This window comes from Odontomachus brunneus, unplaced genomic scaffold (assembly GCF_010583005.1).
Source record: "Odontomachus brunneus isolate Ranch 3 - 2012 unplaced genomic scaffold, Obru_v1 Obru_scaffold_005, whole genome shotgun sequence".
NCBI classification, from domain to species: Eukaryota; Metazoa; Arthropoda; class Insecta; order Hymenoptera; family Formicidae; genus Odontomachus; species Odontomachus brunneus.
In genome coordinates, this window is record NW_022639455.1 from 2,379,885 (window position 1) to 2,407,435 (window position 27,551).

At 38.5% G+C, this 27,551-nt stretch overlaps 3 protein-coding genes across 13 annotated transcripts; 1 reads left to right on the plus strand and 2 right to left on the minus strand.

Moving 5' to 3' along the window:
* Positions 1-407: 407 nt before the first annotated feature.
* LOC116849897 (protein lethal(2)essential for life-like) lies at positions 408-2,113 on the minus strand. Of its 4 annotated transcripts, none has more exons than XM_032827560.1 (2): positions 1,716-2,113; positions 408-1,348 (listed from the first exon to the last, which is right to left on the minus strand). In XM_032827560.1, exon 2 carries the CDS (start codon positions 1,345-1,347, stop codon positions 817-819), a length of 531 nt encoding a protein of 176 aa, XP_032683451.1. In that variant the 5' UTR covers position 1,348; positions 1,716-2,113; the 3' UTR covers positions 408-816. The 4 variants fall into 4 exon arrangements, with proteins under 4 accessions (XP_032683451.1, XP_032683443.1, XP_032683434.1 ...); XM_032827552.1 differs by having other exon boundaries at positions 408-1,353; XM_032827543.1 differs by having other exon boundaries at positions 1,625-2,113.
* A 271-nt stretch (positions 2,114-2,384) lies between these two features.
* LOC116849795 (D-2-hydroxyglutarate dehydrogenase, mitochondrial) lies at positions 2,385-17,579 on the minus strand. Of its 3 annotated transcripts, none has more exons than XM_032827338.1 (8): positions 17,437-17,579; positions 6,009-6,315; positions 5,358-5,555; positions 4,448-4,641; positions 3,924-4,092; positions 3,492-3,790; positions 3,161-3,329; positions 2,385-3,091 (listed from the first exon to the last, which is right to left on the minus strand). In XM_032827338.1, exons 2-8 carry the CDS (start codon positions 6,271-6,273, stop codon positions 2,823-2,825), a joined length of 1,563 nt encoding a protein of 520 aa, XP_032683229.1. In that variant the 5' UTR covers positions 6,274-6,315; positions 17,437-17,579; the 3' UTR covers positions 2,385-2,822. The 3 variants fall into 3 exon arrangements, with proteins under 3 accessions (XP_032683229.1, XP_032683219.1, XP_032683238.1); XM_032827328.1 differs by lacking the exon at positions 17,437-17,579 and adding an exon at positions 15,508-15,655; XM_032827347.1 differs by lacking the exon at positions 17,437-17,579 and adding an exon at positions 7,307-7,688.
* Positions 15,033-27,261, plus strand: LOC116849764 (polyhomeotic-proximal chromatin protein-like). Of its 6 annotated transcripts, none has more exons than XM_032827263.1 (14): positions 15,033-15,499; positions 18,001-18,513; positions 18,697-18,954; positions 19,041-19,325; positions 19,814-20,018; positions 20,198-20,433; positions 20,820-21,036; positions 21,166-21,335; positions 21,530-21,815; positions 22,047-22,301; positions 22,887-22,979; positions 23,056-23,203; positions 23,328-23,499; positions 23,595-27,261. In XM_032827263.1, the coding sequence occupies exons 2-14, from the start codon at positions 18,148-18,150 to the stop codon at positions 23,814-23,816; spliced, it is 2,913 nt and encodes a 970-aa protein (XP_032683154.1). In that variant the 5' UTR covers positions 15,033-15,499; positions 18,001-18,147; the 3' UTR covers positions 23,817-27,261. The 6 variants fall into 6 exon arrangements, with proteins under 6 accessions (XP_032683154.1, XP_032683172.1, XP_032683163.1 ...); XM_032827281.1 differs by lacking the exon at positions 15,033-15,499 and adding an exon at positions 15,627-15,767; XM_032827272.1 differs by lacking the exon at positions 15,033-15,499 and adding an exon at positions 15,976-17,567.
* The last annotated feature ends 290 nt before the right edge of the window (positions 27,262-27,551 follow it).

A 27,551-nucleotide genomic window follows, 5' to 3' on the forward strand; every position in this document is an offset into this window, starting at 1 on the left:
TCGAGTGACGTAACATTTAACAGTGTCGTGCGGATTTCGCAATGAAGCCGTCCTTTTTGCGACCAACCTGTTGCTCATAATTAATACCGATATTCGCTCGATAATTACGAAAAAATAATTGATAACTGCTGATCATTCCGGATAAGGTGTGTGTATATATATGTGTGTCTGTTTGTAATTGCTCATGATTACGTCTAATTGCGCTATATGTCACAGTTGACCAAACGCTCTCGGAAGATCTGACGCACAGCTACTATTATCGACTTTAGCGAATCGGTGCGCACTAGTTTCTATTTTTGGAAAGTCTCATATGAATGTAAATGAAATTCTTTAGCCGTATGATCGGCCGCTTCGCTAATCTATCTTGCGCTATAGATCAAATAGCTATTGAATAATCGTGACTCGTCTTGTATGTATGTGTGTGTATATATATATATATATATATATATATATATATATATAAATATATATATACACATACACATGGAATACATACATGATATATACATCAGCGGAAATTTAACGGTATCGGTATATATCGATCGGTTGTACTCTTATAATAGACATCCGTGAGGAAACCCAAACGCAACGCAAGTGTTTGAAACACGTCGCAAAGGCAATCAGAAAAGCGTTTCTGATCACCTTTAGACATCTCTTAGCAGAAACGTCTAAGAGCAGCTAAATGTCCGAGTGAACCGATAAATAAATCTCTTTGCAAATCTATGGTAGATAGAGTTAAGCAGAGCATTTAGGAAATCTCTCGGATGTCTACTACAAACATCTGTACATGTTACGTTGTCTTCTGCGGGAGAGCTTTTAAAATTTGTTGCGAATGGCTGGCCAGTAGCTTCGCTTGACAGGTAAGATTCGCTCGCTTGACGTTAGTTTAGGCCACAGTTTAGGCGCCGTGATGGTGAGGATACCATCGGATGACAGGCTGGGCTGCACATTGTTAATGTCGTAGCCCTTGGGCAGCAAGTAGCGACGCATGAATTCCCTGGACACGTAGCCGTCCCGATCTGGCTTATCCGCGTGCCTGGCCTCGATGGTGATGTATTCGTTGTCGGTGCGCACCGTGATCTCCTCCGGCGCGAACTGATGCACGTCCACGATCATCCGGTACTTGTCGCCGTCACGCTCGATCGTCGTCTTGCCGCCCACTTGATGATCCAGGTCGTCGAATACACTGCGCCACGGCCGGAAGCTGCGAAACGACGGGAACGGCGGCATCCGCCACACATTGTCATGGTATCGTATCAAACGTTCGAAGTGCCTCTCTATGTCCTTGTGGTAACGATCCATTTCGTCCCACCAGTCGCCGAATCTAGTCCTCGGTACCAACGCCATGCTACTCTGCGGAAAAATCGGATCGATCTAATTAAGATTTAATGGTTCCGCGACACGCGAATAAGATTTACTGCGAGTCAAAAATTTCCGACGGTCCTCTCGGCGCGTATGTGCGATAGGTGAATCAATCCTCAAGCACTCAACCTAATATGAAGATCTAATTCGCGCACTGACATTTTGAGATTTGATACGCGACGATTATCAACTAATGTCAACTCCGTGTCGCGGTTAAATAATCGATAGTTCGCGCGCAATGCAGCAGAATTGTTATACGTACTTTTCCGTATTCAAGCAATTACGCGCGTTCCCAACGATCGATATCAAAGACGGCAATGTCAAATGCAAATTGATTGACGCTTCGAAATTACTTGTAAAACTGCGCAATAGCCGCGATACTCTGTAGCGCGAAGTAGAAGTACGGGCTCAAGCCGATTCGAATTACTCTTTGCGACTAACTGCGCGACACCGCCGGCACGCCGATTTATATTTGGTTTACCGCCTTTTTAGAGATCATCACCGCAAGTGCGCATGCGCGCGACTATTGCTGAGGAGAAATTATGCTCGCCTGTTCGACGTTGCACGAGGATTTTCTGGTTCCTTCTAGCAACGCGGTTTCCGCAAATCGTAATCTATTTCGAATAATCTACGTAATCAATGACAAATTTTTGAACAAGATTCCACGTGCAATTCGATACGTCGTGTAATGCGAGAAACATTTGTGAAAAAATCGACATTACAGGTATATTTGAACATATCAGGCCGCGTACATCAAATTAAAATATTAAACTAAAAAATAATATATTACTAAATCTATAGTCGCTGTTTTTTTAATGTAATATGGTAAAAATTACTTTATATATATATATATACTTATTTGTATAAATTTAGATACAAATTCCATTTTGTTTTAATTCGTCACATATGTAGTTCTAACTTAATCTTTTATGTTGTATATTGTTTATGTATATATACATATGATACATTTTACATGTTAAATAATATAATATCAGTTATAATATAAAAATATCTAATACATATTTCAGTTAAAAAATATATTTCTTTAATTGCTTAATAAAAGTATATTTCACAATTGCTGCCATTTATGTAGTATATCTATCTTGAAGTATTAGTCATGCTGTACTTGCTTCTATTGGCACGTGGAAAACAACTAAGAAAAACCCTTACCAAATATTGCGTGTGACATCAGCGCACACGTAACGCCAAATACTCCTATATTAATAGCCCGCAATGATACATCGGCGTTTTTTTACAACGATAAATCGAGTTAACTGTAGGCAATGGCACGGTTTCAATGCAACTCGTCTTCTACTTCTCTTGCACAATATACACTGAATAATCATGACAAAAACAGATTAATCAGAATGAAGTTTTCAACAAATTTAGGTCCAATTGACTGCTTACTGCATATTTATGTTATATATCACATCACATGAAAAATTTATCATATAAAGTAATTAAACTGTCGCTGTGGTCGGCTGTAGAACCTTATACGGATTTAGGATGCCGTTTGGATCCATCAGTTTCTTCAAATCGCGCATCATCTCGATTTCGGAGGAATTCCTGCTCAAGTGAAGATACTTCGTCTTCTTGAAACCGATGCCGTGTTCTGCGCTAACGCTACCTTTACGCTCAGAGACGAATTCGAAAATAAATGGCTCTATTTGGGCGGCTATGTCCTCGTAATATTGAGGTATGGACAGTTGCACGTGAATATTGCCGTCGCCTGGAAATAGGAAGGAAGAAGATTTCAAAAATTACAGACACATTTCAATATACGTTACGAAAGACGTACCTATATGACCGTAACCGCTAATTCGGGTAATTCGAGGATCGCGCATTCGTTCTCGTAGGACTTCGACGATCTCATAATAAGATGAAAGAGGCAGAGACATGTCATACTTGAAGACGTAGCCGTCACGCAGAACACCTTCGCTGATCCTCTCTCTCAGAGCCCATATGTACTGCAAATTTAACGGTTTCTTGAATATTGAGAATTTAAGAGAATTTAAGAGAATTTAAGTTACAAAATATCTTTTAACAATTTTATTGTGGATTTTCGTCTTAAAGAACCTAGAAGTAATGTATATAATCTTTTATATGTATATAATCTTTTAATTACGTACATTAACCTTCGCCGTTTCGTTAGTCAGAGTACCGTCTTCGATAATGCCTTGATCCATCGCTTTTTCTACAAACAAAGAAAGCTTTTCTTCGTCGTGCGCGAGATGACTACCAGAAGTCTCTATAATCATATAGAAATCGTGTCCGTTCTTGCGTGTTGTTAATGGATCTTTCATGCCTAAATTATTAATAGAGACATCCAAAGACAGTCGGTCCATCATCTCGCAGGAGGACAGAATTTCGCCTAATTCTTTTTTCGCCAGATAAAAGGTTTCCAACACTTTGTCGAAACTGACGAGTCCTGTATGTAAGAATTACACAATTACATTATCTGTTAAAAAAAGTTTGTAATCAAATATACAGAGATATGTTTTACACTAATAATCTCATATTTTTTTATTTGCTCTATATACAATTTTATATCATTTACGTACCCAAAAACGCAACATTCACGGCTTTGGGTAATGGCGGACACTGTATGGCAACTTTTGTGACAATACCCAATGTTCCCTCTGAACCGATAAACAAGTGTTTTACGTGATATCCGGTGTTGTTCTTCTTCAACGTGCTCATCGCATCCACGACATCGCCATTAGCCTTCACCTAGAAAAGATGAGTAGAAAAAACTTGTTTAGCATCCTTAAACATCCAGATTTTTTTCCAAAAGGCGTTATACTAAAAAAATAAAAAGAAAAGGAAGTTAAATACAAAATCTTCTAAATCGCAATGCTCTAAATCTAATTGAATCTAATTCAAAGATTACAAATTAATTATACTTTCTTTTTATGTGTGACTTTTAACACATTTAAATATTTATTTCTCCCAAATTTAAGTATTTTAACGAGATTTAGACAATAATAATATTGTTGCAAAAAATTCGATATCAGAAATATTTATCTTGTTAACTTTGACGCTAAATTAATTGATAAAATTTTTTGTAAGTCATGCTTGCACTCACGGCTTCGACACCCAAAACGTTTCCATGGAGGTTTCCGTAACGCAAAAGTCGCAGACCACCTGCATTAGTGGAGACGCAACCACCGATCAAACAGCTACCTTTAGCTCCAAGATCCAAAGGCATCATCAGTCCGACTTTGGCCAAGTGTTCATCCAAATCCTGTAAAACGCAGCCAGCCTCGCATGTCAGTACACCTAATACCGAAAATGCATATATATATATATATATGTGCATAAAAAAATAATTCTCTCTTCTGGTATTTTTTGTATTGTTAAAAACTGACGGGGAGAATTCAATTTCAAATTTTTATTTTGGTACTCTTCTTTTATCGTCTCATTTTGGCTCTGTTCTATGATACGCGCGCATTTTTTACAATATGCGTAACATAAACTATAAATAAATGCGCGCATATACATGTTACGAAACGTAACCTTTATTTTCACATGAATGATGGACACCACCGCCATCTCTCTCAGTTATCTTTTCTTCACTTTTCATTATTTCTTTTTTTCGCTTCGATAAAGCACCACATTTGTTATTTTTGTACGTCCCATTCTGAGTTTTTGTGATCCCATACATTTCACACTTCATTTTTGATCACTCCCCTCATCTATCCTCCATTCTTCCTTCATCTTATACAATCATCTATTATCCAAGACCTTTTCTTTTCAACCAGTCCTTTACATTCTTTTCCTGAAATTGACCTCGATCCTTTCCTTTAAGACTCCTCCTCTCCCAGTATTTTCTTCTCTATCGTCTTCTTAGCTTTTCTTCTATTTTCATTGCCTGTTCCGCCGTTTTTTTTTTTTTTGTGCAATAAATTTAATAACAACCGAAGCGATTTTAATTACGTTTGTTTTTGACGGAGCTTTCGAGAATGATCTTAAAACTCTTTTGATATAGGACTTACCTGCCAAATGATTTGTTTCCAAAATTCTATTCATGAGCTTCATGGAGACGACTATTTCGTCGAACACAGGTGTGCTGCCTCCTACAAGACCGGTGTTACCACTTTGTGGGCAGACCGCTAATCGTTTCTCATTGCAATATTTTAATATGGCTGATACCTCCTCGGTAGATCTCGGTTTTAGCACCAACCGACTGGCACCTGCGTTTGATTACAATTAAATCGCTGTTTGACTTGAAGAAAAAAGAATTCAATATTTCTCTTGTATAATGCAAAAAAAGATATAACAATATTTAAATCAGCTTATTTATTACACGTACGTAAAAAAATATCTAAGAAATAGTAAATATTATTTAGTGGCTACACACATACACACACACATAATAACATAGATTTAATATGTTAAATATATGTATATTATTAGTACCCATCTAAAATAAATATTTACTATTTTTTAATATCTATTTCATCAATAAACTAAAAAAATTATTTTTTTTCAAGAATTTGCTTATTCAATCTTATCTCTTTGTGATTTCAAGTCTTATCTCTCTATCATTTTAGTCGTAATACTGCGCGCTGCGATTTAAAAAATTTCATTGGAGGAATTCCTTTTCCTCACGTTCTTCCAGTGAGATCCATGTCCATCCGCCTTACCTCTCACCGTGTTGGGGAAGTCGATGTTGTAACTCTCACATTCCTCCGGATCCGTGATAATTCGATGGGAGCCAAGTAAGCCGTCGAAGAAACGAACGTCGGCGGTCGAGATGGAGGCGTAAGGGCCGCGACGTACTTTGTACCGGATCGACGTTAATTCCGGCTTTGCGTTGGCCGAGTAGCAACGAGATAAACCCGCGATCCTCCCTGGCTTTCGAACGATGTCGTTGCATCGAAGGAAGACGTTTACCGGCATGCTTCGCATGGCGCGACCTTAATTTGCCTTAATTATCACGGTGAGTTTGTCCTGCGAAAGAAGAGAGATATCCTTAATACTGTCCTGCGTCTACTTCAGACGATCTGTAACTCGCAATAGAATTCTATCTGCAGAGAATACGGCTATTCGATACCGCTAAATAAGAAGTGTATTTTTGTTATATCGAGTATTAAAAAGCATTAAAAATACATTAAAGAACAATTAGTTACATTATTAGTTACATTATAAATACAGAGTGTTCTTTAACGTCGAATTCTGTCTTATCATTCGATACGACCGAGAAATTCAATTGTACAAAATAAAATGTCATCTAACATAAATACCGTATCTAATATAAATATGTTAAGTGTTACGACAGGCGCAAATTGTGATTTCTTTTTTGTTGGAAATATCGCAGGAAACATTAAATTAAATTAATTGAAATAGACCGCTGTCCCACAGTCAATTTCGTTTATTCGCAAACTTTTGATTGTGCTAATCTGCGTTTAAAACAAACGAGGAGGAGTTTAGTCTTTTACAAGTCAATACCGGCTACACCTAATTTCCATCTATTTAATTTTAGAATTTTCAAGCTTTTTATTCTCTCAACTCTCTCCTACCGATAAGAGATAATTCAATGTAGGGACTCTAGACTTCTAAGACTTTTAATTTATTTTTAATACAGAGTCGACAACACGTTAACGATTATAGAGAAAAAAGTTACTTCCATATGCATTAACATTTTCTTTAAGCACTTTCCATTAATGTGACTGTTCGTTTCCCTGAATGTTATTTATATATTATATAATTCAGACACAAATCCAAATATATAATATTTTTAATTTCTAACTATATATATACATATATATATATATACACTTCTCCCGTTTTCCGAACATAGCTTATCGACGTGACAATATGTGATTTGCGAGAGACCGAAGCTGCTGCCATCTTCAGGCCTATTCGCTAATCCCCTTGACCAGCTGTTTGCATTCGTTATCGACGTGGTAGTTTTTTAATCAATCGGACTATTTTCAATTACCTGTTTGCAAACATCATGATCCTCCAGATTTCTCGATCTGTTTCTTCTCGAATTCAGTCTGCGGATACCTTCGCGCGTTAGGCTGCACGACGGACAAGATGCACGACAGAAAATAAATACGTCAATGCGAATTGTAAAACGAATGCTTGTCGCAATGTCAGAAGAATTGGTCGTTAATATATCCGTGCCCATACCGACGTCGCGGTGATTAAGGCGTGGCTATCTTGGAGGGCCTATTTATAGCTGGATGTGCACACGACGACATGCTTTTCACGCGCGCGATCATGCAGAAAATGCAATTCATCGTTCGATAAATTAACACAAAATCGTGCGCCAATTGCGCCGCACGGTCGACATAATGGCGTGCTCGAAGAGATGCGATTTGTAGCCTACTTCAGTCTGCCTGTGAAAACAGTTGATGAATTTGCAACACAAAATTTTATTTTGCAATTTCACCACGTAATATTGTGGTGTGATGTGAAAATATTAGGAAATTTTGACAGGTGTATAAATAAATAAATAAATAAATAAATAAATAAATATATATATATATACAGTGTTCCAAAACAACCTCCAAAAAACTCTCGTGGAAACATAGTACAAATTAAAGTGAATATAAAAGTTCTATACCGTTTGACGATATGTGCAATAATTATCGAGGTATTAATTAAAAAAGATTTGTGAATAATCACACGAGATATGGTAGATAAGCTGTAGTAGCGACATCTGTCGTCGTGTACTTGTACAAGTTAAGTCAAACTCAACAAAAAAGTCCTCTATCTTTTTCCTAATAACTTTGTACATTTTTAGTTATTAATTAAAGAACATTAATATATATTGTCGCGAACGACCATCCATCAATTTTCTTTAATTAATAATTAAAAACTACAAAGTTACTAGAAAAATGGTGGAGAATTTGTTTGTTCAGTTTGACTTAATGTATAAGCACACGATGACGGACATGCCACTATAAGCTCATCTACCATATCTTGCGTGATCATTCACAAATCCTTAATATCTCGATAATTATTGCGCATATCGCAAAACGGTGTAGAATTTTTATGTTCTATAACTTTAATCTGTACTATGTCTTCACAAGAGTTTCGAAGATTGTTCTAGAACACCCTATATATACACATATATTTATATGATTTACACCATCTACAAATGTAATTGCGGTGCTTCGAAAATATTCTGTGGAAATAGAATCCTGTGTCCTCAATTATAGCACGAATTATAGATCGTCTAAAGTGAACTTGAATATCAGGTATGGATTTCGTTCCGGTTTAAATTTTAATTTGGCGTCGAGGAAAAGATCTTATGTAAAAAATCCTATGAGATATCAAACGGATGATACTTTAATCACGAACACGAAGTGTTTGTATAAAATATGACCAAAGTTGAATACATTATTTACATCAAAGTAGTTCTGTTAGATAATAGTTATGTTTCCATTCCCTTCAAGCTATCGCAGAAACTTGGATCTTTAGTTGAAGGAACGATCATAACATGGAATATTAAGAGTACAAAAGGACAGTTTCCTAGGAAAACATGTCACAGGAAATATTACTATTATTTCTTAAAAGTTACTAATGTTTGACATTAACTTCAATATGACTTTTTTCATGAGATCGTAAATTAAAATTCCCAAGAAAGTGAATCACCTGCATTTACAAGCTACTGAATAACAATAGATTCATATTAATTGTTTATCTTTTTATTAGCTTAAATTATGTGATTTCACATAAAATCACATTTTATTACGTGATTTCATAATAATGAATCACAAATGAATTCAAATAAAAGAGAAATAATTTAAAAATATTTAATCTTAATTGCAGTGATATAAAATAATAGAAAACGACACAAAGACAAATCTTAAAGTTGCTGAAAGATGTAAGTGCTGTTTGCCAAATGCTTCGAACATAATTTTTTGTAGAAATGCATCATGCGATTATGCGTGGCTTTCAGATTGTCACATTCTTCATAGATTTGTTTTCAAAATTTTTATGAATATTTCAGTCATTTCTTCAGCAGACTTCTTTAGTACCACTTTTCCAGTGAAGAAACGAGTTCAGTAAAGTGTTCTTCAGCAGAGTCGCAGATTGTTCCTTCGCTGAAGAAATCTCAAGAATACTAGAATGTTCACAAAACATCGAAATCAAATCCATGATGGACACGGTAGCAATTCGAAAGCTAGACCAAGCAATCGATTACGCAATCGACGTGTCCTTGTGAAAGTAACCTGAAGAACTTTCTTTCCATCTTGAAACAATATGCAAACATTGAAAATATCGAAACATGATAAGACGATGAAGCCTCTTTTATCTAAGCGTTATCTAATCGCTATTCAGTGTAACCTTTCCATCGTCTCTCATCGTTACCGCCCTCTTGTCATTACATAGCTCTCTATTATATCCCATTTGAAAATCCGCGCAATCGATCTCGAATGCATAGGTGGAGTCGATGAGAAGTCAATCTACCAACGATCCCGAGTGAAGTTAAGCGCGAATGTCAACGCGCGCATGCGCGTTCTTATCGGTAAAGTCGTGCGAATATCAAAATATCGAACGGACGTAACTCAATTCACAGAAGATAAAATCTCAAGATTTCTACGCGTTGCTGTTCCCCGACGAGAGATAATGATCGAAGTGCCATGTTTTCTTCCCTATAAGTCGTCGGGCCATTCTTGCCGGAATCGCGCGAGTGCGTGATTTGTCGGAAATTTCGCGCCTTTTATCTGCGACAATCGCGCGCGAGGTCAATGATGTCAATACGTTACTTCCGCGAGTCGTCGTGGAGAGAATCGTTTCCAGATACGAGCTGAACAAATATTAATACCGAGATCTGTCTCAATATTAATAATCAGTGATTATCTCGTTTAAACACGTCTCATAAACAAGTCTCTCGTCGCGAATATTAATCAGCTTTCGATGTTTCCCGCTATAATCGCCTACTTAATTAATCAGTCACGATAAACCGCCGTCCCTCTCTCTTTCTCTTCCTCTCTCTCTCTCTCCCTCTTTTGCGACGATAATTCGAACACCACCAATCAGAGTCATCACGCTCGCGACGGTGGCATCGAATCGCCAAAAAAGCCGCGTGGTTCATTAACAATTTAATTTTAGCGTGGCCGTCCTGGCGACATTGCAGGTGGAAAATAGAAGCGAAGGATCGATGGAGCTTATCCAGTCCCTGAAATCTTAAGTGTCTAATCGATAAGTTCGTCGCGTCGTCGTCACTTGTGAAGCGACGGATCGCGCGGCGAGCGTAATTCGGGGCTGCTCGAGAAATACGTTGACAAAGGAAGAAAGCGCTGGCCGATGAAACTCGCCACTCACGGCGTGCGTGCGGTGGACGTTACCCGTAGGATCGTTAAAATGCCATTAGGTCGACGAGAAGAAAGAGACGGTGCGATAGAAAGGTGCCTAACGTGCTCGTGTAACGGATGATGTAAGAAAATATTTATGGCACAACGATAGTGACAATGGACATTAACTATCAATCTCGTCTCAACGAGAGAAATCGGTCCGGCCGTCAAAGAGGCGTATGTGGCGAGACCGGAATTATCGTGCGTCGAGATACGCGTAGACTCGCTCACACGGGCGACTCTCGCCGATTTTTATCGTCTTTCGCACGAAGCAGTCGGAACTGTGCAATTAAACGCTGTGTAAACGAGAAAAAATACTTGACTGCATTGAAAAAAAATACTTAAAAATTTATTGGTGGCATTTAATATTTATCTCTGTGAAATAAATTTTCCTCTTCACGAAGTAAAACTGATTTCTATGAATACAACTTATGTCCCACGAATAAATTTTCAAACACTCCTTTCCATAATATGCTTGAACATCGCGGAATAATTGGCAGTTTTGATATATTGTTCGATCGCTGCGTGGTCCGAGTGAAGTTCGCCGCTTTTCGACTAGATGTCGAACGTATGAAAATCATTAATTCCCGATTGCGGCACAACGAGAGATGCAGTTGTCGTGATGTAAGCGTGTGCGGCTAGTTAATATTAAACTGAGGGGTTAACGTGCCGAGAGATAAGAAAGGGCGGTCTTCTGTCGCTTTCAGGACGACGTTACAAATCGCAATTTTTTACGGCCAAGTAGACGCCCCGGTGGCCTCGAATACGCTCTGACCCAACGGGGGCCCCATCATGGCATTCACGCGTCACGCCGCGGCAATTACTCGTCCCCCCTCTCAGTTGCTTCCATTTTCTCGACGTTAATTCGAGGACCGATCGGACGGACATCGAATATATTATAATCTACAGCGAATCTTTCGATAGGGAGCCCTCCTACTCCTGCCCCCTCCCCTTATGTATCACCGAACGATACGCGCCGGTATATTACCGGGCGGAGGACAGTGTGGGGAAAAAAGAGGTCAGCGGAGAGGGGGCGGGCGGGCATGAGAAGGAGGAGAAGCCGCGGTAGAGAGGGCATAGCAATGGACACTTCAGAGAGAAGAAGAAAGAGCGGCTTCATAGTGGGAAGAGAGAGAACGCTAAGGGAGAAAGAGAGATCGGGAAGACACGCAGAGTGGGAAGGGAACCAATCGTCGCGACGACTTCAACGCTGTGTGCGCGCGCGCGCGCAATACAGCTGGATGTGTATGTGTGCGTGTGTGGTGTGTGTCACACCAGCCAGATGGGAGCCGACATGGACGCGAGCGTCAAACGATGCACGCCCACATGTGCGTCCGTGCACCTACACGCGCACACCTACACACGCGCACGTAAGGCGCACGCGCGCGTCAATTCACGGACATCGACCGCATATCGCCGTGTGTGGCGGCGACGGGAACGACAGCTATATCGAGAACGAGAAAGTATGCGACGCGAGAGAGCGAGAGAAAAGGAGTCTCCGGGGGCCGCAGGGCGCATGCGTCGTTGCGGCCGACGCTGCGCGCCGTACACCGACCGCACAAGCCAGGCCAATTCCTCAGTGGCGGCCCGAATCATTAAGTTGTTTCCCTAGCAACCTCGCGCGACCCATACCATTGGCTGCGCCGCTTCCCCCACCCGCGCGCCCCCACACTCCGCTGGCGACCGGCTAACTCTACACACACGCACGCTACTGTATCGCTGTGGCGAGCCTCCTATCATTCGCATAGCATAGACGAGGGACTCTAGCGTTTCCCGCCGTTGCCCTTCTCTCCTTCCCGCTGGCTCGACCCCTTGCTAAGACACGCACACATTTCAGAAAGGGGTGACGCGCGCGCGTTCATGCAGGGACTTGGTTACTGGGATTGGTGCAGCCACGACTCTTCCTACCCTACGCGCGATACGACTCTTCCTATCGTCCGCGCCTTGCGTCGAAATCCGAGACCGGTATTGGGAGATGAACGATAAATCGGCCGTGTTTCGCGCGTTGGCGCGGCTCCCCTTTCTCTCTTTCTCTCTCTTCTTTTCATTCTTTTTTTTCGTTTTACTCACACATACACACATAAGGAATTCCGCCGAGGCGGAATTTCCATCTGCGTGGGCAGATTACGCGCGAGGGATTTTTAATCGACGTTTCTATCAATGAGTCGAGTGTGCGTAGAGAGGTAAATCGTGCGGCAACGGATGCTGAAAATAAAACGCCCGCCGGCGCACGGCGCGAGGGCAGACCCGTTCGCAGGACGTTCTATGTTATTTCGTCCCCGCTACGGTAGACGAGGGGCGAGTTTCAAGGGCCTTCGGTTTTGATCGCCGAAATCACGAGAGATTCTGCGTCCTTGATTCACGTGAGAATGGATCCTCCCTGCCTCGGGCGGGGCAAGATACATTATGCATGGAGGTCTCGCATCGAAATTAGAGCTTACTTCGATATCCATGGAAGCAACGCATATACATCTCAAGGACAAAAGGTGTTTGATTTTTTTTTCCAAGATACGCACCGAGAAAAAGTATTTCGAGGTATATTTCGTACATATCGATTGTATGTGTGCAAAAAATTTCTGCAAGAACGCATTGAACCATCGCACAAAGCTCGCAAGTTCCGAGTTTCGAGCCGGGGAACATAACTCGGCTCTTAGAGACAGTCACACCAGGGACGTATCGCGTGCGCGCAGACCCCGGTTACTCAATTTTATACGAGAAAGAGAGAGAACCAAGAGAGAGTTTATACAATAAGCTGATATGATATTACGATATTTCTAAAAATATAATATTATTATGTATATTGGTTATTTATTAGGTTGAATGTTATACCCAAAATATTTGTGTCACGCAGCCTAAATATATAAGAAATTGACAAATTTCGAGATACTGATTTAAAAATGAGATGTAAAAAGTATGGTAAAAATATAAGAAAAATAGTATAATCGATTGTATTACAATCGATTCAATATTTTGGGTATAAAGTTTTATGAGTAAAATGATTATAATGGATATGAATTTTCACATTGCGTAAAATAAACATTATTACAAATACATTCGGGAACATTACGTTTAATAAATGTTCATCACTGTAAATGATTGACAATCTTTGAAATATGACATTTTATAATAATTAATAATTGACAATCTTTGGAGTACGTAAACGTATCTCAAAACTTTGTATCTGTACCATCTTCTTGAAAAGGGGGATTATTTCCCCAGAGCGTCAAATAAATAACACCCTCTCTTTCTCCCTTTTCTCCCCGCAGACAGCTGGACCCAGAGAGTATGATTAAATTGAACAGAAAGGTTTAAAATTTCGCATGGATTTTTTATTGTCCTAGCATAATTTAAATGATCAAATATTTTATGGCTCATTTTAATATCCATTTTTTATATATTTAATTTAACAAAAAAGTAGATTTCTCAATTATGATAGTATTTATATTTATCTACGTGTAAATAATATTCAGTTAAATTTATGGTAATTTTATCTAATTTTTTGCAAAATAATGTAACTCATTAAGTATATTAGAACGTGTTTAACATAAAAACCGAAAATCCTATTCATGAAGTTATGATTGTTATGTAAAGTTCTCGATAGTAACTGACGTTATTAACGATCAATTCTCAACTCCTTACAATACACAATAATATTAATAACTATTATAACCATTATAACAATTATATCATTAATATTTTTTTAGAAATATAACAAATATGTAATATATTATAAATAATGTTTACAAAAATTTGCTCAAATATAAAGAATTACTCATATCTATTATCTCTGTATTTCATAAATTTTGCAATTTGTAATAAACATAATACATAAAACGAATATATATGCCATATGGAAATCGTACGTGTAATGATTTAAATAACAACTGCACAATAATTTGACGAACTACAAAATAAAGAAAAAATTTATGTAAGTTCGAATAAATATCGATATGATTCAACTTTCACTCGGAAATAAACGTGACAGATCAAGCTAACTACCAAGAATATGTTTTATAGTCGACATTCGCGCTATCTCTCGAAAATATTTTTAAAGATTATATGAGATACGAAAGCTTCGGGGTGTACGAAAAACTCAGTACGTCCCTACACGAGGCGTTATATCGTAAAGAACAAAGCGGGACTATACCGTCGTGTACGTATACGCCCGTTCACCCACGAGTGTGTGCGTGAGTGCGCGTGAAACGACCGCTAGGGAGCGGTGAGAGATGCGGGGAGAGAGCGAGCGGAGTACCGTTAGTGAGCATGCGCCTATAGCCATCATACTCAATGGCCCCGCCTTTCTCGCTGCGAACGATGCCTTTGGGATTTGTCCCCGTCGAACCAATCAGCGAGCACGATCGACGCGGTACAGCGCGCACGACGGCAAGCGGGATGCGCGGGAACGAGGGAGTGACTGGAAGGGATGGTCGCGTCGGGGATGTGCGGGCACGACGGGGACAGTCGTGTTATACTGTGTGGGAGCAGCCAGCAGCAGCAGCAGCAGTAGATACGGCAGCAGTATAAGTAAACTGCTACCAAGTACCACGAACGAACGAACGGACGACGACGTCGTCGTCGTAGTGATTCTTTCTACTAATAAACTTGATCGCGCGAGTACGCAACAGCGAAAGTGAAAAAGTGGAAACACAACGAACAGAAGAATCGTGTTCTCGCCGTGCACAGTGCGGGTCGTTCGACACCACTATACGTATAGACTCCCGCACACATTCATACAACGCACAACCACACGCGCAGCCGCACACATACACATTCCGGGAGTGCTCGAAACGTGCATCATATAGACGTGACTGCGCAGTCGCCATGTGAGTACCTGAATAGGGCGAGATGTCCGTGTAGAAAGCTTCCTCGACTCGTGGCGGTGTCGTCGTTGTCGTTTGTGTGTCGGGGCCGTCGCGCAAAAGTGTGCACCTCTTCCTGTTCCTCGGTGCTGTGTACTGCACGCGCACTTGAGAGGATTTTGTCAAAGCAGGAGCGCTTGCACTGTAGACTACGGCACTGACGATGACAATCCTCGCCGAACGCGCAACGGTCCGTCGATACGGAGCGACGCGACGTGCTGCTCGATACACTGTATGTGTGTCCTACCTCTGTTTCGTTCTCTCTTTTTCTTGTAGTTCTCCCTCTCTGTCCATCTACTTTTACTTCGACTGCTCTCTTTCTCCCTCGCACACCAGTCCCGTCGTTTCTCCGAACGTGCTTTATTTTGTAATCCAATATGTCGGCACTGCGAGACGCGTCGCCGTTGCTCCCGATCCACACGAGGTACTGACTAGACTGTACTGCCACTCGGACGCGTGTGTATAATGCGTGTGCGTGCGTGCGTATGTACGTGCAACGTGTGCCATTTTATCGCGTGCACGACAGCGAATGTTTCTCACGCGACGTTTCTCGTTCTCGAAGAGAGTCCGTTTTTCGCGCGATGCACCGCGTGTGCTCTTGCGTGTCGTCGTCTTATTATTCTTATTATATTGTCCGCTGTAGCCGTCGTTTATATGGCCATTATGGCGAGAGATCCATGTCAACCGCCTCCCCCTGGCACAGTTGTCTTCTCCCTTCTCCCTATTTTTCTCCCCCCTTCGTATATCCCCTTCTACTTCTTACCAACCCGCCTTTTAATCCCGCATTTCCCGCTCTCGCGTTCGGATCCCTATGCCCTCTCTGCTTATCCCCCCTCCTCCCCCCTTTTTCGCTCTGTCTGGCATCGCGACGCTAATTATGGTGGATATATCGGCCGGGGGCGACATTTTGTTCGTTCGTTCACACGCACGCACGCAACGCACGCATGCACGCACATGCCAAAATGGATATTGCCGTCGACGGCGTCCGCACTGGGATCGATATTCGCGACGCTTTTTATTCAGGCGACGGGGCCTACAGAACCCTATCTTACCGTGCGAGTTGCTTTGCGTCAGAAGCTTCACACTCTTTCTCTTTCTCTCGCTCGTTCCCTGCTTTTTCCTCTCACTCGTGCCTCTTCCGCGCTTCTCTATATATCCCTTATTCTTTCTTCCCTTTTTCTCCCCAAAAGTAATATCGAACTCCAGGTATCGCGCTTACCCTACTGAGCCACATTTCAAGTTGGAATGCACTTTGATATCCCACATTCCGATTGCGTTGTTGACGCAATTGCTGTTAAGTCGATCATAAACATAGATTTTCAATTGGACAAAGAAAGTAAATATGTTCTCTAAAAGTTTGTACGATATCTGGCTTATTCTAGGAAAACAGTCGACGAAAGCAACCATTTTGTGGTGCAAACTTAACGATATTTAAAGTTAACTATGACGAAATATAGATATTAGAACATCGTGCAGCTGGTTTAATTAAATTTCCTAATAAAGCATTATTATACACGAGATGTTCTCGTATGTAAGAAACTTTCACGTGTCTTCTATCGAAAGCACGTACCAATAGACGCGATTTCTTTTCGATACACAATGGAACAGCCATACATTAGACATATAACCTATAAATGGTATTTCGTTAATTTTTCAATTCCCGCAATAATAAAACCGGAGGAATGTTCCGCCAATAACTATATTCGATCAAGATTGAAGCATCAAACTTGATATCAAGTGAATAAATTACCAAATATTGATTAGATCAATAAAACCATATGCCTGTTCTATTCCATCGCGTACTGGAATTGCGTGATGTGTAATTATCCGATATATCCGTTATTTCGCGCGACGCCAATAAGAATACACAACGAACGGTTGATTATTTTTGAGGAACTTACTTTGTTATGCCAAACGATAGTCCCTACGGACACAGTCGCGAAGAAACGTGCGGCACGGTGCACTTCACACTCTCAAGCAGCTGCACAATAACCTCGCTAGTGACGATTATTTCAGCGTCGTAATGTGACAAGTGTGCATATTCATATCTGTGAAGGTTATCGTGTGGTCACATGTATCACATAAAGGCTACTTCACACTTTTTTTACGATTTTTTTTATAAATTGAACGTTAGAAATATATATTTATTAACACAAATACATATATAATATTGAGAAGGGAAGCAATGTGTTGTAATATATTAGCAATAACACAAGTATGTGAAACATGATCAAAGTAGTTAGACTAATTTCAAATCTAAATTTGTTTGCATAAGAAAAGTAAATTATTGGCAAAGTTAATATATACTCTTGATGCTTCAGTGCTGAATAAAAAGTCTGATTTTGTAGAAATATGAATTAAATTTTAGGTTGAATAAACATCGTGTGTTCAAACATGTATATTGCATGAAAAATAGATGCAAATAACTGAGAATCAACATTTGTGCATTCGGTCTGTTTTTACAGGGGCACTACAATGAAAAAATTAAAACCAATGTGAATATATGTGTAAAATGGCAACAAAAAGAGAATGCAGTTGAACATTGTCAGCGACGGATACTTCTTTTTCTAATAGAGTGTCAGTACTCTAATTTCGAAAGGGCTTAAGGAAACATGACAGATGTTAAACCAATTGGAATTTCGTCATCTCAACAACCTCAACAGCAGCAACAGCAATCACAACAGCAATCTCAACAGCAGCAAATGATGATTGCCACCCATGAATTACAACAACAGAATGTACAACAGTCACAGCAATCGCAACAACATGTGCAGCAACAACAACAATCATCTCAGCAAGTACAACAGCAATCTCAGCAGGTGCAGCAGCAACAAGTGCAGCCGCAACAGCAGACACAGCAACAAATGCAGCAGCAGCAACAGCAGCAGCAAACACAACAAAACAATGGGCAGCACAATGTTGTTCCTACTCAAGTTCAAGTGCAGTCACAGGTAGCTGCTAGTATGCCGCAACAACAGGTATATTTTTTCTTTATCGTATCTTCATTATACTTTATATCATAATAATATCTCTTATTTATTACTCATTGTTAACTCTATTACAACTTTTCCCCAATCTGTTTTAAGATAATATATTTTTAGTTACTTTTATATGTATTTTGCACATGTAATTACTCTATTTACATTCTGTTGTTAAAACAGTTGCAAGGTGCTGTCGCGGTGTCAATGCAGCATCATCAGCAGCAGCAAGGTGGTGTGTCCATGACCTTATCAGGTCAACAGGGCGCCACCACCATAACTACTATGGCTGCACATCCGCAAGCTGTCCAAGTGATTCAACAGCCAATACAGAGTCAAGCTTATCATTTACAACAGTTGTACAATACTCAAGGCACACCTCTGATAATGCCAGGAAATCTGGCTCTCCATCCAGCGGGTATAAATCCTTCTTCTATACAGGTATAAATCTATTAATTCTCACTTATGAATCTCATACAGTAAGAAACATTGTTCAAAGTTACAATGATCGTGTATACACTTTACAGGTGATAACGGCTGGAAAGCCATTTCAATCTGCAGCTCAATTGACTCCACACATGTTGACCACTGCATCAACAGCTGGACAAGGCGGTGCGCATCCAGCTGCTGGTGGTACGAAGGTTCAAGGTTTTCCCGCTGGTTACTTACCAGTACCCACTTCGGCTACTCCGGGAGCGGGTCAGACATTGGTGTTTGGCCAACTGGATGTACTAGGTTCTCCACAACCTCCACAGTCATTGCAGCAACAACAGCAGCAGCAATCTACCAACAAACAAGACTCAGTTCAAAAAGTGATTAACTATAAATTCTGATATTATCAGTAAATTAAAAAGTACATACAACGAGCAAGTTATAATTATTTAAATAAGATATCAAAGAATTTTGACTCTATAAAACACGAATATTCTTTACACACACATACACACACACACACGCGCGCGCGCGCGCACACACACAGAGAGAGAGAGAGTTGAAAAAAGTTCAAGATACATTTATACAGGGTAGAAAAAATACTTAGTAAATATAAATCGAGAAACCAATGTGTTTTTAGAGTTACAAATGTTTTTCGATTTTGATAATACAAGTTATTATATTACGAGTTATTTGTGCGTTTATAATTCATAATTACTTTATATATGCGGCAGGATCTTTTACAAGAAATCAATTAAAAATGAATATTCGTTTCAGTATTCTAAATTCTAGTGTCACAAATAATGATATGCAAATTGTAAATATTAAAATGCTAGTATCTATATATAATGTATTATGTTGTGAACAGTACACAACATGCGCTGCTGGGACACCATCAGGCGGAAGAAGTACCGGTATGCAGTTCGCGCCATGGCAATTCGCACCTCAAGTATGGACTGCGGGATTACAACCACCGACAATTCTCACCGCTGCACCGAATCAAATTTTCCTTAGAGGTCCGACACAGCCTGATATGTTCATACAGAGTCCTCAGCCGATTCAAGCTCACAATGGTTAATATTCTCGCTATTCGTTAGTAAATTTAGCTGCTTTAAATCCGAGCTTACGTAGACCTTTTTAATATTTCCATCTTAATGCTAGCGAGTTTTTATCAAAAAGAAGGTAATTCGGAAAGAAGAGGGATTTATTTTAATTTCTATTATTAATTTTTTATATTATTCTGCGAAAATAGCTCTAGCAACGCAACAGCAAATCCACGGTGTGCAACAGATCGCAGCAGCCAGCGGAAAACCTAAAGTGATGGACATTCAGCAGCAGCAGTCGCAACAGACTAAGCCGGGTGTAACTGCGCAGCGGCCGTTGAGCATTTTACCTTCTTCTTTGCAAGTACAAGCTGCTAACATACGTGCAGCTAGTTCTGTTTCCACGCAGACAGTTCACGGAGTTCAAGCTACGGTACAAGCACAGGTTACTATTACTAACATCGGCACGCAATAATAATAGTGGAGATTATTTTGAATGCTGCAAAAAGGACAAGCGCCCAATTTCACAATAATGAAAATTATTGTGTAAAATAATTGTAAAATTTTTAAGTGTTTCAAGCTACAATTATTTATGTTATTCTATCAGCGTAAAAAATTGAGTTCTGTAGTATTTCATATTTGTATATTTTGTTTCTTTGGTTTCTATTTCATGGCATATTTCGTGATATTTTATGCAAGTATATATTGATTTATTTCCCAATTATGCGTTGCCTTGTGATTTAACTGTTGCTTTATTGGTAATAAATTATTATTTTGTGGCTGAAAGATATTAGCATAGGTTATAACATTTTTGTTTACTTAAATGTTCAGAGTGGTAAGACCACTGGTAGTACTGGAAAAGGTCGTAAACCTATGCAGGCACCACAACAACAGCAGCAGCCACAGCAGACTGCACCATCGATACAGCATCAGCTTGTCTTCATACAGCAGAAACAACACACGCAACAGCAGCAGCAGCAGCTGCAACAGCAATATCAACAACAAGTGCAATCTGCCCAGCAGCAAATACAACCTAAACCTATCATGAGTAAGAATATTTATTCAAAGTAATCCTATCAGTGTGTGCGTGCGTGCGTGGTGTGCGTGCGTGCGCGCGCGTGTGTGTGTGTAAAACTTATACATATTGTGCTTATTATTATCATCATTTGTTATTTAGCAAATATGACGCTGCAACAACAACAACAACCCGGTGTAGTTTTGGGTGCGGAACGTCCTATCATGCCAGTTGTATCAGTGGGTGGAGTTGGGGTCGGAGTTGCCACTACATCACAGATGAATCAGGTGCCACAGACTGCCATGTCAACTGTGCAACAGCTTCCTTTATCGGTACACAAAACTTTCATAATTATAATTTTCTATCATAACAAATTAAACAATATTAAAGAGATGCGCCTCTTATCGCATATTTTCTCTTTCTCTTAATAATTTAAATTTCCTATGGATTAGCGAAAATTGATAGAAGTTTTAGCCATAATAATTTGAATATCAGTAACTAAACATATATGTATTATTTGTTTCAGGCTATTAATCCAGCAATTATAGGTAATCAAATATTGAGTGGAGCGTCGCAAGTTCAGGCAATGCCGATCGTGAATGCGACGCAAGATCAGCAAACGCAGGATAACACTAATTCAACGGTGATGATTGCATCGCCAGAGCGTAATTCCTCGCAAGCAGAATGTTCATTGATGCCCACTACGAATTCATTGATAGGGAACGATGATACACTAAAGACGTTACTGTCGAAGAAAGACGAAGTGTGTGTCACCGCGGAGGAAATCGCTATACTTCCGATAGAAATAGCAGGTATTAATTAATTTTCTCACCAATATTAAGAGCCACGGATGACTCAGTTGTGCCGTAATTAGCGACGCGATTGAGTAGAGGCAGAAAGTAGTAAACCAGCGTGGACCGGTTTACATACATTCCGTATGTATGATTGCGAAAGTGTCGAACGAATGAAGGCTTCAATACGTTTAATAAAGGTCAATACGTTTAATAAAGATCATAAAAGTGTCTTTAACTGTTTATTTGTAGATGGGGACCAATGTAAACTGATACTAAAAGATGACGAAGTAATTGTCCAGAAAATAGAAGAGAAACAGTGCAACAATCCGTTAGCAGGTCTTGCCAACGCTGTGAACGCGATTACGAATGGAGTGAGCGGCGATGAATCATCGAATATGCCGGCCTCTGTACCAGCTCCAGTAAACAGTAAACAAGCACCACCCAAAGCTATGGTGAAGCCGCAAGTCCTTACGCATGTGATAGAGGGATTCGTAATACAAGAAGGTATAAATACATCCTTTATCTGTATTGTCGTATTTGAATTGCACTTTAGTTACATTAGATTATAGCTGCATTCGGGAAGACGTTATTTAGCGCTATGAGTGCGCTCTGTCCTTATTTGTCTTGTTTCTGAAAGTTAAACAAGGACAGAGGACGCTCGTAGCGTTAAATAGCGTCTCCCTGAACGCAGCCTGTACAATGTCAGAAGCAAAATGTCATGCAAATCTTCTGTACATTCGATTGCTAAACAGTTCTCATATGTTTTCTTGAATGAAGTTGCGACACTTCAAATTGTTCAAATTGGAAAGCCATTGCTAATATGTATGTGCAGTAATCGGTTATGACAAGAGTCGAAGAGACAGTAGTAGGGTGTAAAATTTAGAAGAAAAAATTTATTTTGAATTAAGAGAACATTATTTTGATAAATAATTTTTATATATTTGTAATCGATTATTGTGTACGCACAAACATATGTCAGCAATATTTGTTTCAATTTTGATAACTTGATGCGTTGAAACTTCATTCAATAAAGAGTATGTGAACCGTTTATCAAGTGTACATGGAATTAAATTATTCCCTGTATCACAGCGTCAGAACCGTTCGCAGTAAGTCAAGATAATAATAACACTCTTAATCGGAATAACACGGCTACGGAAAGAGAGGCTCTTGAGGAACCACCAAGTAAGCCGACTTATTTCTCATTAATGTGTCAATATGTCGTGCATTTGTAAATTTAATACTTCAATTTGTACTGTAGGAAAGAAACACATTCCTAATTATCCAAGTGAAGAGGACGAAAGCAGCAAAACGACGAGTAAATGTGAAAATTGCGACAAGATAATCGACGATCAGAACATCAAGCTGAAGAAAGAAAAGAGATTTTGCTCGTCACTGTGCGCAAAAGGGTGAGTGTTTATGCACTGATAACTCGGCATGCGAAATAAGTATCGTAGCGCCTTATTAATATGCGAATATAAAATGTTAATTGTTGATGCAATAAAACTTAAAAATTATATATATTATCCACAGCAAAAAGCACGAATCGCATGATCGCGATATTAAGCTGGAGAAACAGTGGACCGTAGAGAGTGAAAATAAAACGGTCGATAATGATGTAACGAAAAAGAACGGCGAGGAGAGAATGAGCACCACTTCCTCCATCGATGAATCAGTGCCGAAAGTGAACCCGATTAAATGGACGGTAATGAAAACATTTTTCATATACACGTACATACGTTACGGAAGAAAAAATATACTCAAACGATGATGATGGACAAAAAAAACTTGATTTCGCAGGTGAACGAAGTGTGCGACTTCATACGTGGTTTACCAGGATGCGCCGATTACGCGGAGGATTTCGCTATTCAAGAGATCGACGGTCAGGCTCTTATGCTACTGAAGGAGGATCACCTCATGTCCGCTATGAGTATCAAATTAGGTCCTGCACTGAAGATTGTAGCCAAGATCGATTCAATGCGCGTAGACACGAATTCTAGTCCCACGTCGAACAGCTCGTAACTAGGCTCAGCCGCAGAAAGCGGCCACTTCTATGGTGTTGATTTCTAGTTTACGGGCTACAGGGTTTTGTGCAAGTGCTCGACCGGATATAAAATTTATAAGATTAGCAGTTTCATGATAACAATAGAGATTTAAGCGAAAACATCGGTGAAAGTGAACCTCGTGTCAAAGTGTATCGTAGTGTGTCGAAATGTGTTTCGTCAGACTTTCTACAGCGCTCGCGGATACACGTTGTTTGACTGACAAAACGGTTTGTACGATTTTATTTTACTCTTTTTTTTTTATAAGTTTTTTCGTAAGAAAGCTGTACGTGAAATGATGATAATAACAAACGTTGTTCATCTTACGAACGAGATAAGAAGACTTCGTGTCATCATTGTCGTCAAAATCGAGACATTCATAAGTTGCAAAGAAACTCTGATTTTCTTTATGGATGTCCGTTCTTTACGGGACACGTCTTACCATAATATCTCCTTGTTTAATAACGAGGATGTTTATTTTATGACGAAGAATAAGAGGATTTATGTGTACTGTACGTACATACAGAATGTTTGCAAATAGCACTTTCAAAAAGTGTTCAGTCAAATAGTCTTCGCATAAGAATAACTTTTCTAAAGATCGAATCTCGATCGCATGTTACTTGAAGAGCATCGTCCTATACTATTGGTTCGATATAATCAATTCTCTGACGAAGAGTTTAGCTACATGCTGTGACGTGACAATTTTCAGTCGTTCGTTACACAATAGCACGATCGTCTTCGAAATGCTTTGCATTCAACAGAGAGAACAAATTTTACGACTGTTATGAGATTTTCTGCTGAATGTGCGTTCGCATTTCATATGTTCACTAAACAGTCGCTATTATTTCTATCTTCAATAATTAAAGGTACATTTAGTGAACGCAACGTGTGTTGTAAAACATTAGTAAATACAATCTAACAAAATAATAGCGTTCAGGAGAATTTCAAATTACCGATGGCACGGCTATACGAAGCTCGTTGATATAGTGACTTGACTTCTACTGAACACAACTATAGGCTATATAACAGTTGAGTAAGTATTTACAGTCATTAAAGTATTCTTATAGATTTATCATGAACTTGATGATTTATCATAAACCTAAAAATATATCTCTCAATCAGAATAATAACTTAATAGTACTGTTGAGTTACAATAGTAACTCAATAGTGACTCAACGATTGCAAAGCTAAATGCACCCATTGATACTGTAGTACATTAAGTGTTATATTTACACAAGCAGTCATGCACGAGATAGAATTTATATCGACTGATATTCAAAGACATGTACATAAATTATCGATAATCATGCGCAGAGAAAATAAAGCATAAGGAATTTCATTTTATACATATTCACACGATATCTACAAACGTCTCTCCGGAGATTTGCGGAATCTGGTGAAATAATTGCTTAGAATATACATATATACATGTGCACTAAAAACATGAATGAAATTATACAGGGTAGCGTAAAAAAAGCAAACGGTTGTTAAACATTTACAAAAATTTTATTCTCAAATTTTCAATTTATTTCGACATGGAATTATGAGGTATAATTTACGAAGATTTTCCCTGATCTTCTTTATAAGAGGTTTGAAAAGAAAAAGAAAAATTAAATTTAAAAAGTTATTAATTTTTTAAACCAGTTTGTTTCTTTTACGCGCCACCTTGTATTATATACGTATATTCTGAAAGCAAAAATTGTACTGTCGACGGGAACAGAGTACAAATTGCGTCTACATTACGCAGTAGAAAACACTGTACATACAAAGCAAAAACATACAACGTATTTTGTATTCAAAAATATAAATACTTGTGGTGTGATGTATAAAATGCATTGCCTTTTGTACGATTTACCAGTAGTTTCGCGACAATATCTGACGTCTACCTGTCTCTTCCTTTTTAAGCATTACTTTATCACTAATTCATATTAAATTTATAACACAAAAGTGTTTGTCATATTGTCATATAGAAGATTGCTTATCATAATACATTCGTATGCACATTATTGTAAATGTCACATTGCATACTCGATTGATATATACGTGTAAATAGTAAACTAAATGTTTATTTAATATACAGATTTTTTATATAATACGAAAACTTAGTTATGTTGCTAAAAATTATTTTTCCAGTCTCGTGAATCTTAGTTTCTTAATGAAAAAATAAAAGATATAAATGACTATCGTGCGTGTATAAGAATTTAGATTTCCGTCGTTAGAGATATGATAGCATAATTATACGATAAGTCGAAAAAAAGTTACATTACCTTCAATGTTGAACGACGTCTTTTCAGCGATAAAAAGCAAAACGAAAGCTTATCACCTTGCTATATCTTCGATATTCAATATTAATATCATACTGATCGTACAAAATTCAATGATGTTAAGTATTCTAAAGAGGAGCAGACATTACTGTTTTTATATATGTCTCTTACTGTAAGATTAATTTTATACTTTAATATATTGTACAAGGCAGCCGCAAAATGTGTTCTAAATTCAGTACTCATCATTACGTTTTAAGTACCCGGTGATTTGCTATGCATTTTATACAGACATTAAATGTATAGTTTTAGTATATCCTTTTGTATTTTAAGAATATTTTAGTGAAGGAGGCAATATAATGCTCAAAGATACTTGTATATTATGCATTATTGAATTTGCCCCGCGCTTTTATTCATGCCTATGATAAAAAATAGATTATATGTGTAAAAAAAGATAGAAGAAATAGTTTCTGAAATTATAAAATTCAACAAAATTAAGATTCTATAAAAGCCGTGAAATTATTATAATTCTATAAAAATTATTACGATTCTATAAAAGCATTAAATTTATATATATGTGTGTGCGTGCGTGTGTGTGTGTACACATATATAAGTGCATTTTAATTGTAATATTTCAATGTAGATGTATACATTATAAATAATATAATGCATTGTCTGAAATATCTGCACTGATATATTACAATAAAGTGTATTTAGACCTAACGTGTGGCTTTTATAGACTCTTAATAATTAGATTGTGAACATCATTCTATGCACCGTACTTTCTCATTGTATAAAAATTTCTTATCTCAGGTCCGATTGCGCCAGAAATGATTATACATTTGTATAAAATAAACGAATTTTTTGCTCGATTTCGACATTCTGGGCGAGGTTTAGGCATTTAGATTAATGCTTATCAGAACTGACGCAATCGGACCTTGAATGTCAAAATTCAGACTAAAAATTGAAAGGTTCAAAATTTCGCATTAATCTCAACGAAGTTTCGAAGTAACTCAGGGCCAAATATTTCATAATATACTTTTTATACAATAGAAATAAACTCTGCTGACGTAAAGCCAAATTATTATTGTATATTTGTGAGTAAGCAGGTAATAGTAACTATAACCGAAATTACTTGAATAAAATAAATACTATGAATCATGAGTGAATTAATATAAATACAGGCTCCTATATAATTTAAATTTTTTTTACTTATCAAAATTTTTTTTAACTTATTTGAAAATTTAAATATTACTTTTTCTACTTATTATGTGAATTGTTAAATAATCTACATGATGAGATTTATTTACAGATCATAGCTGCAAATTTAAAAGATCATTAGAAGTAAATTGTTTTGCATTTAATTTTATTTCTTACAGTTATATAATGAAGATTACATACTCTGACTACCATCAGATGACATTATATCCTACGTTGACAATTCTGCATCTGCA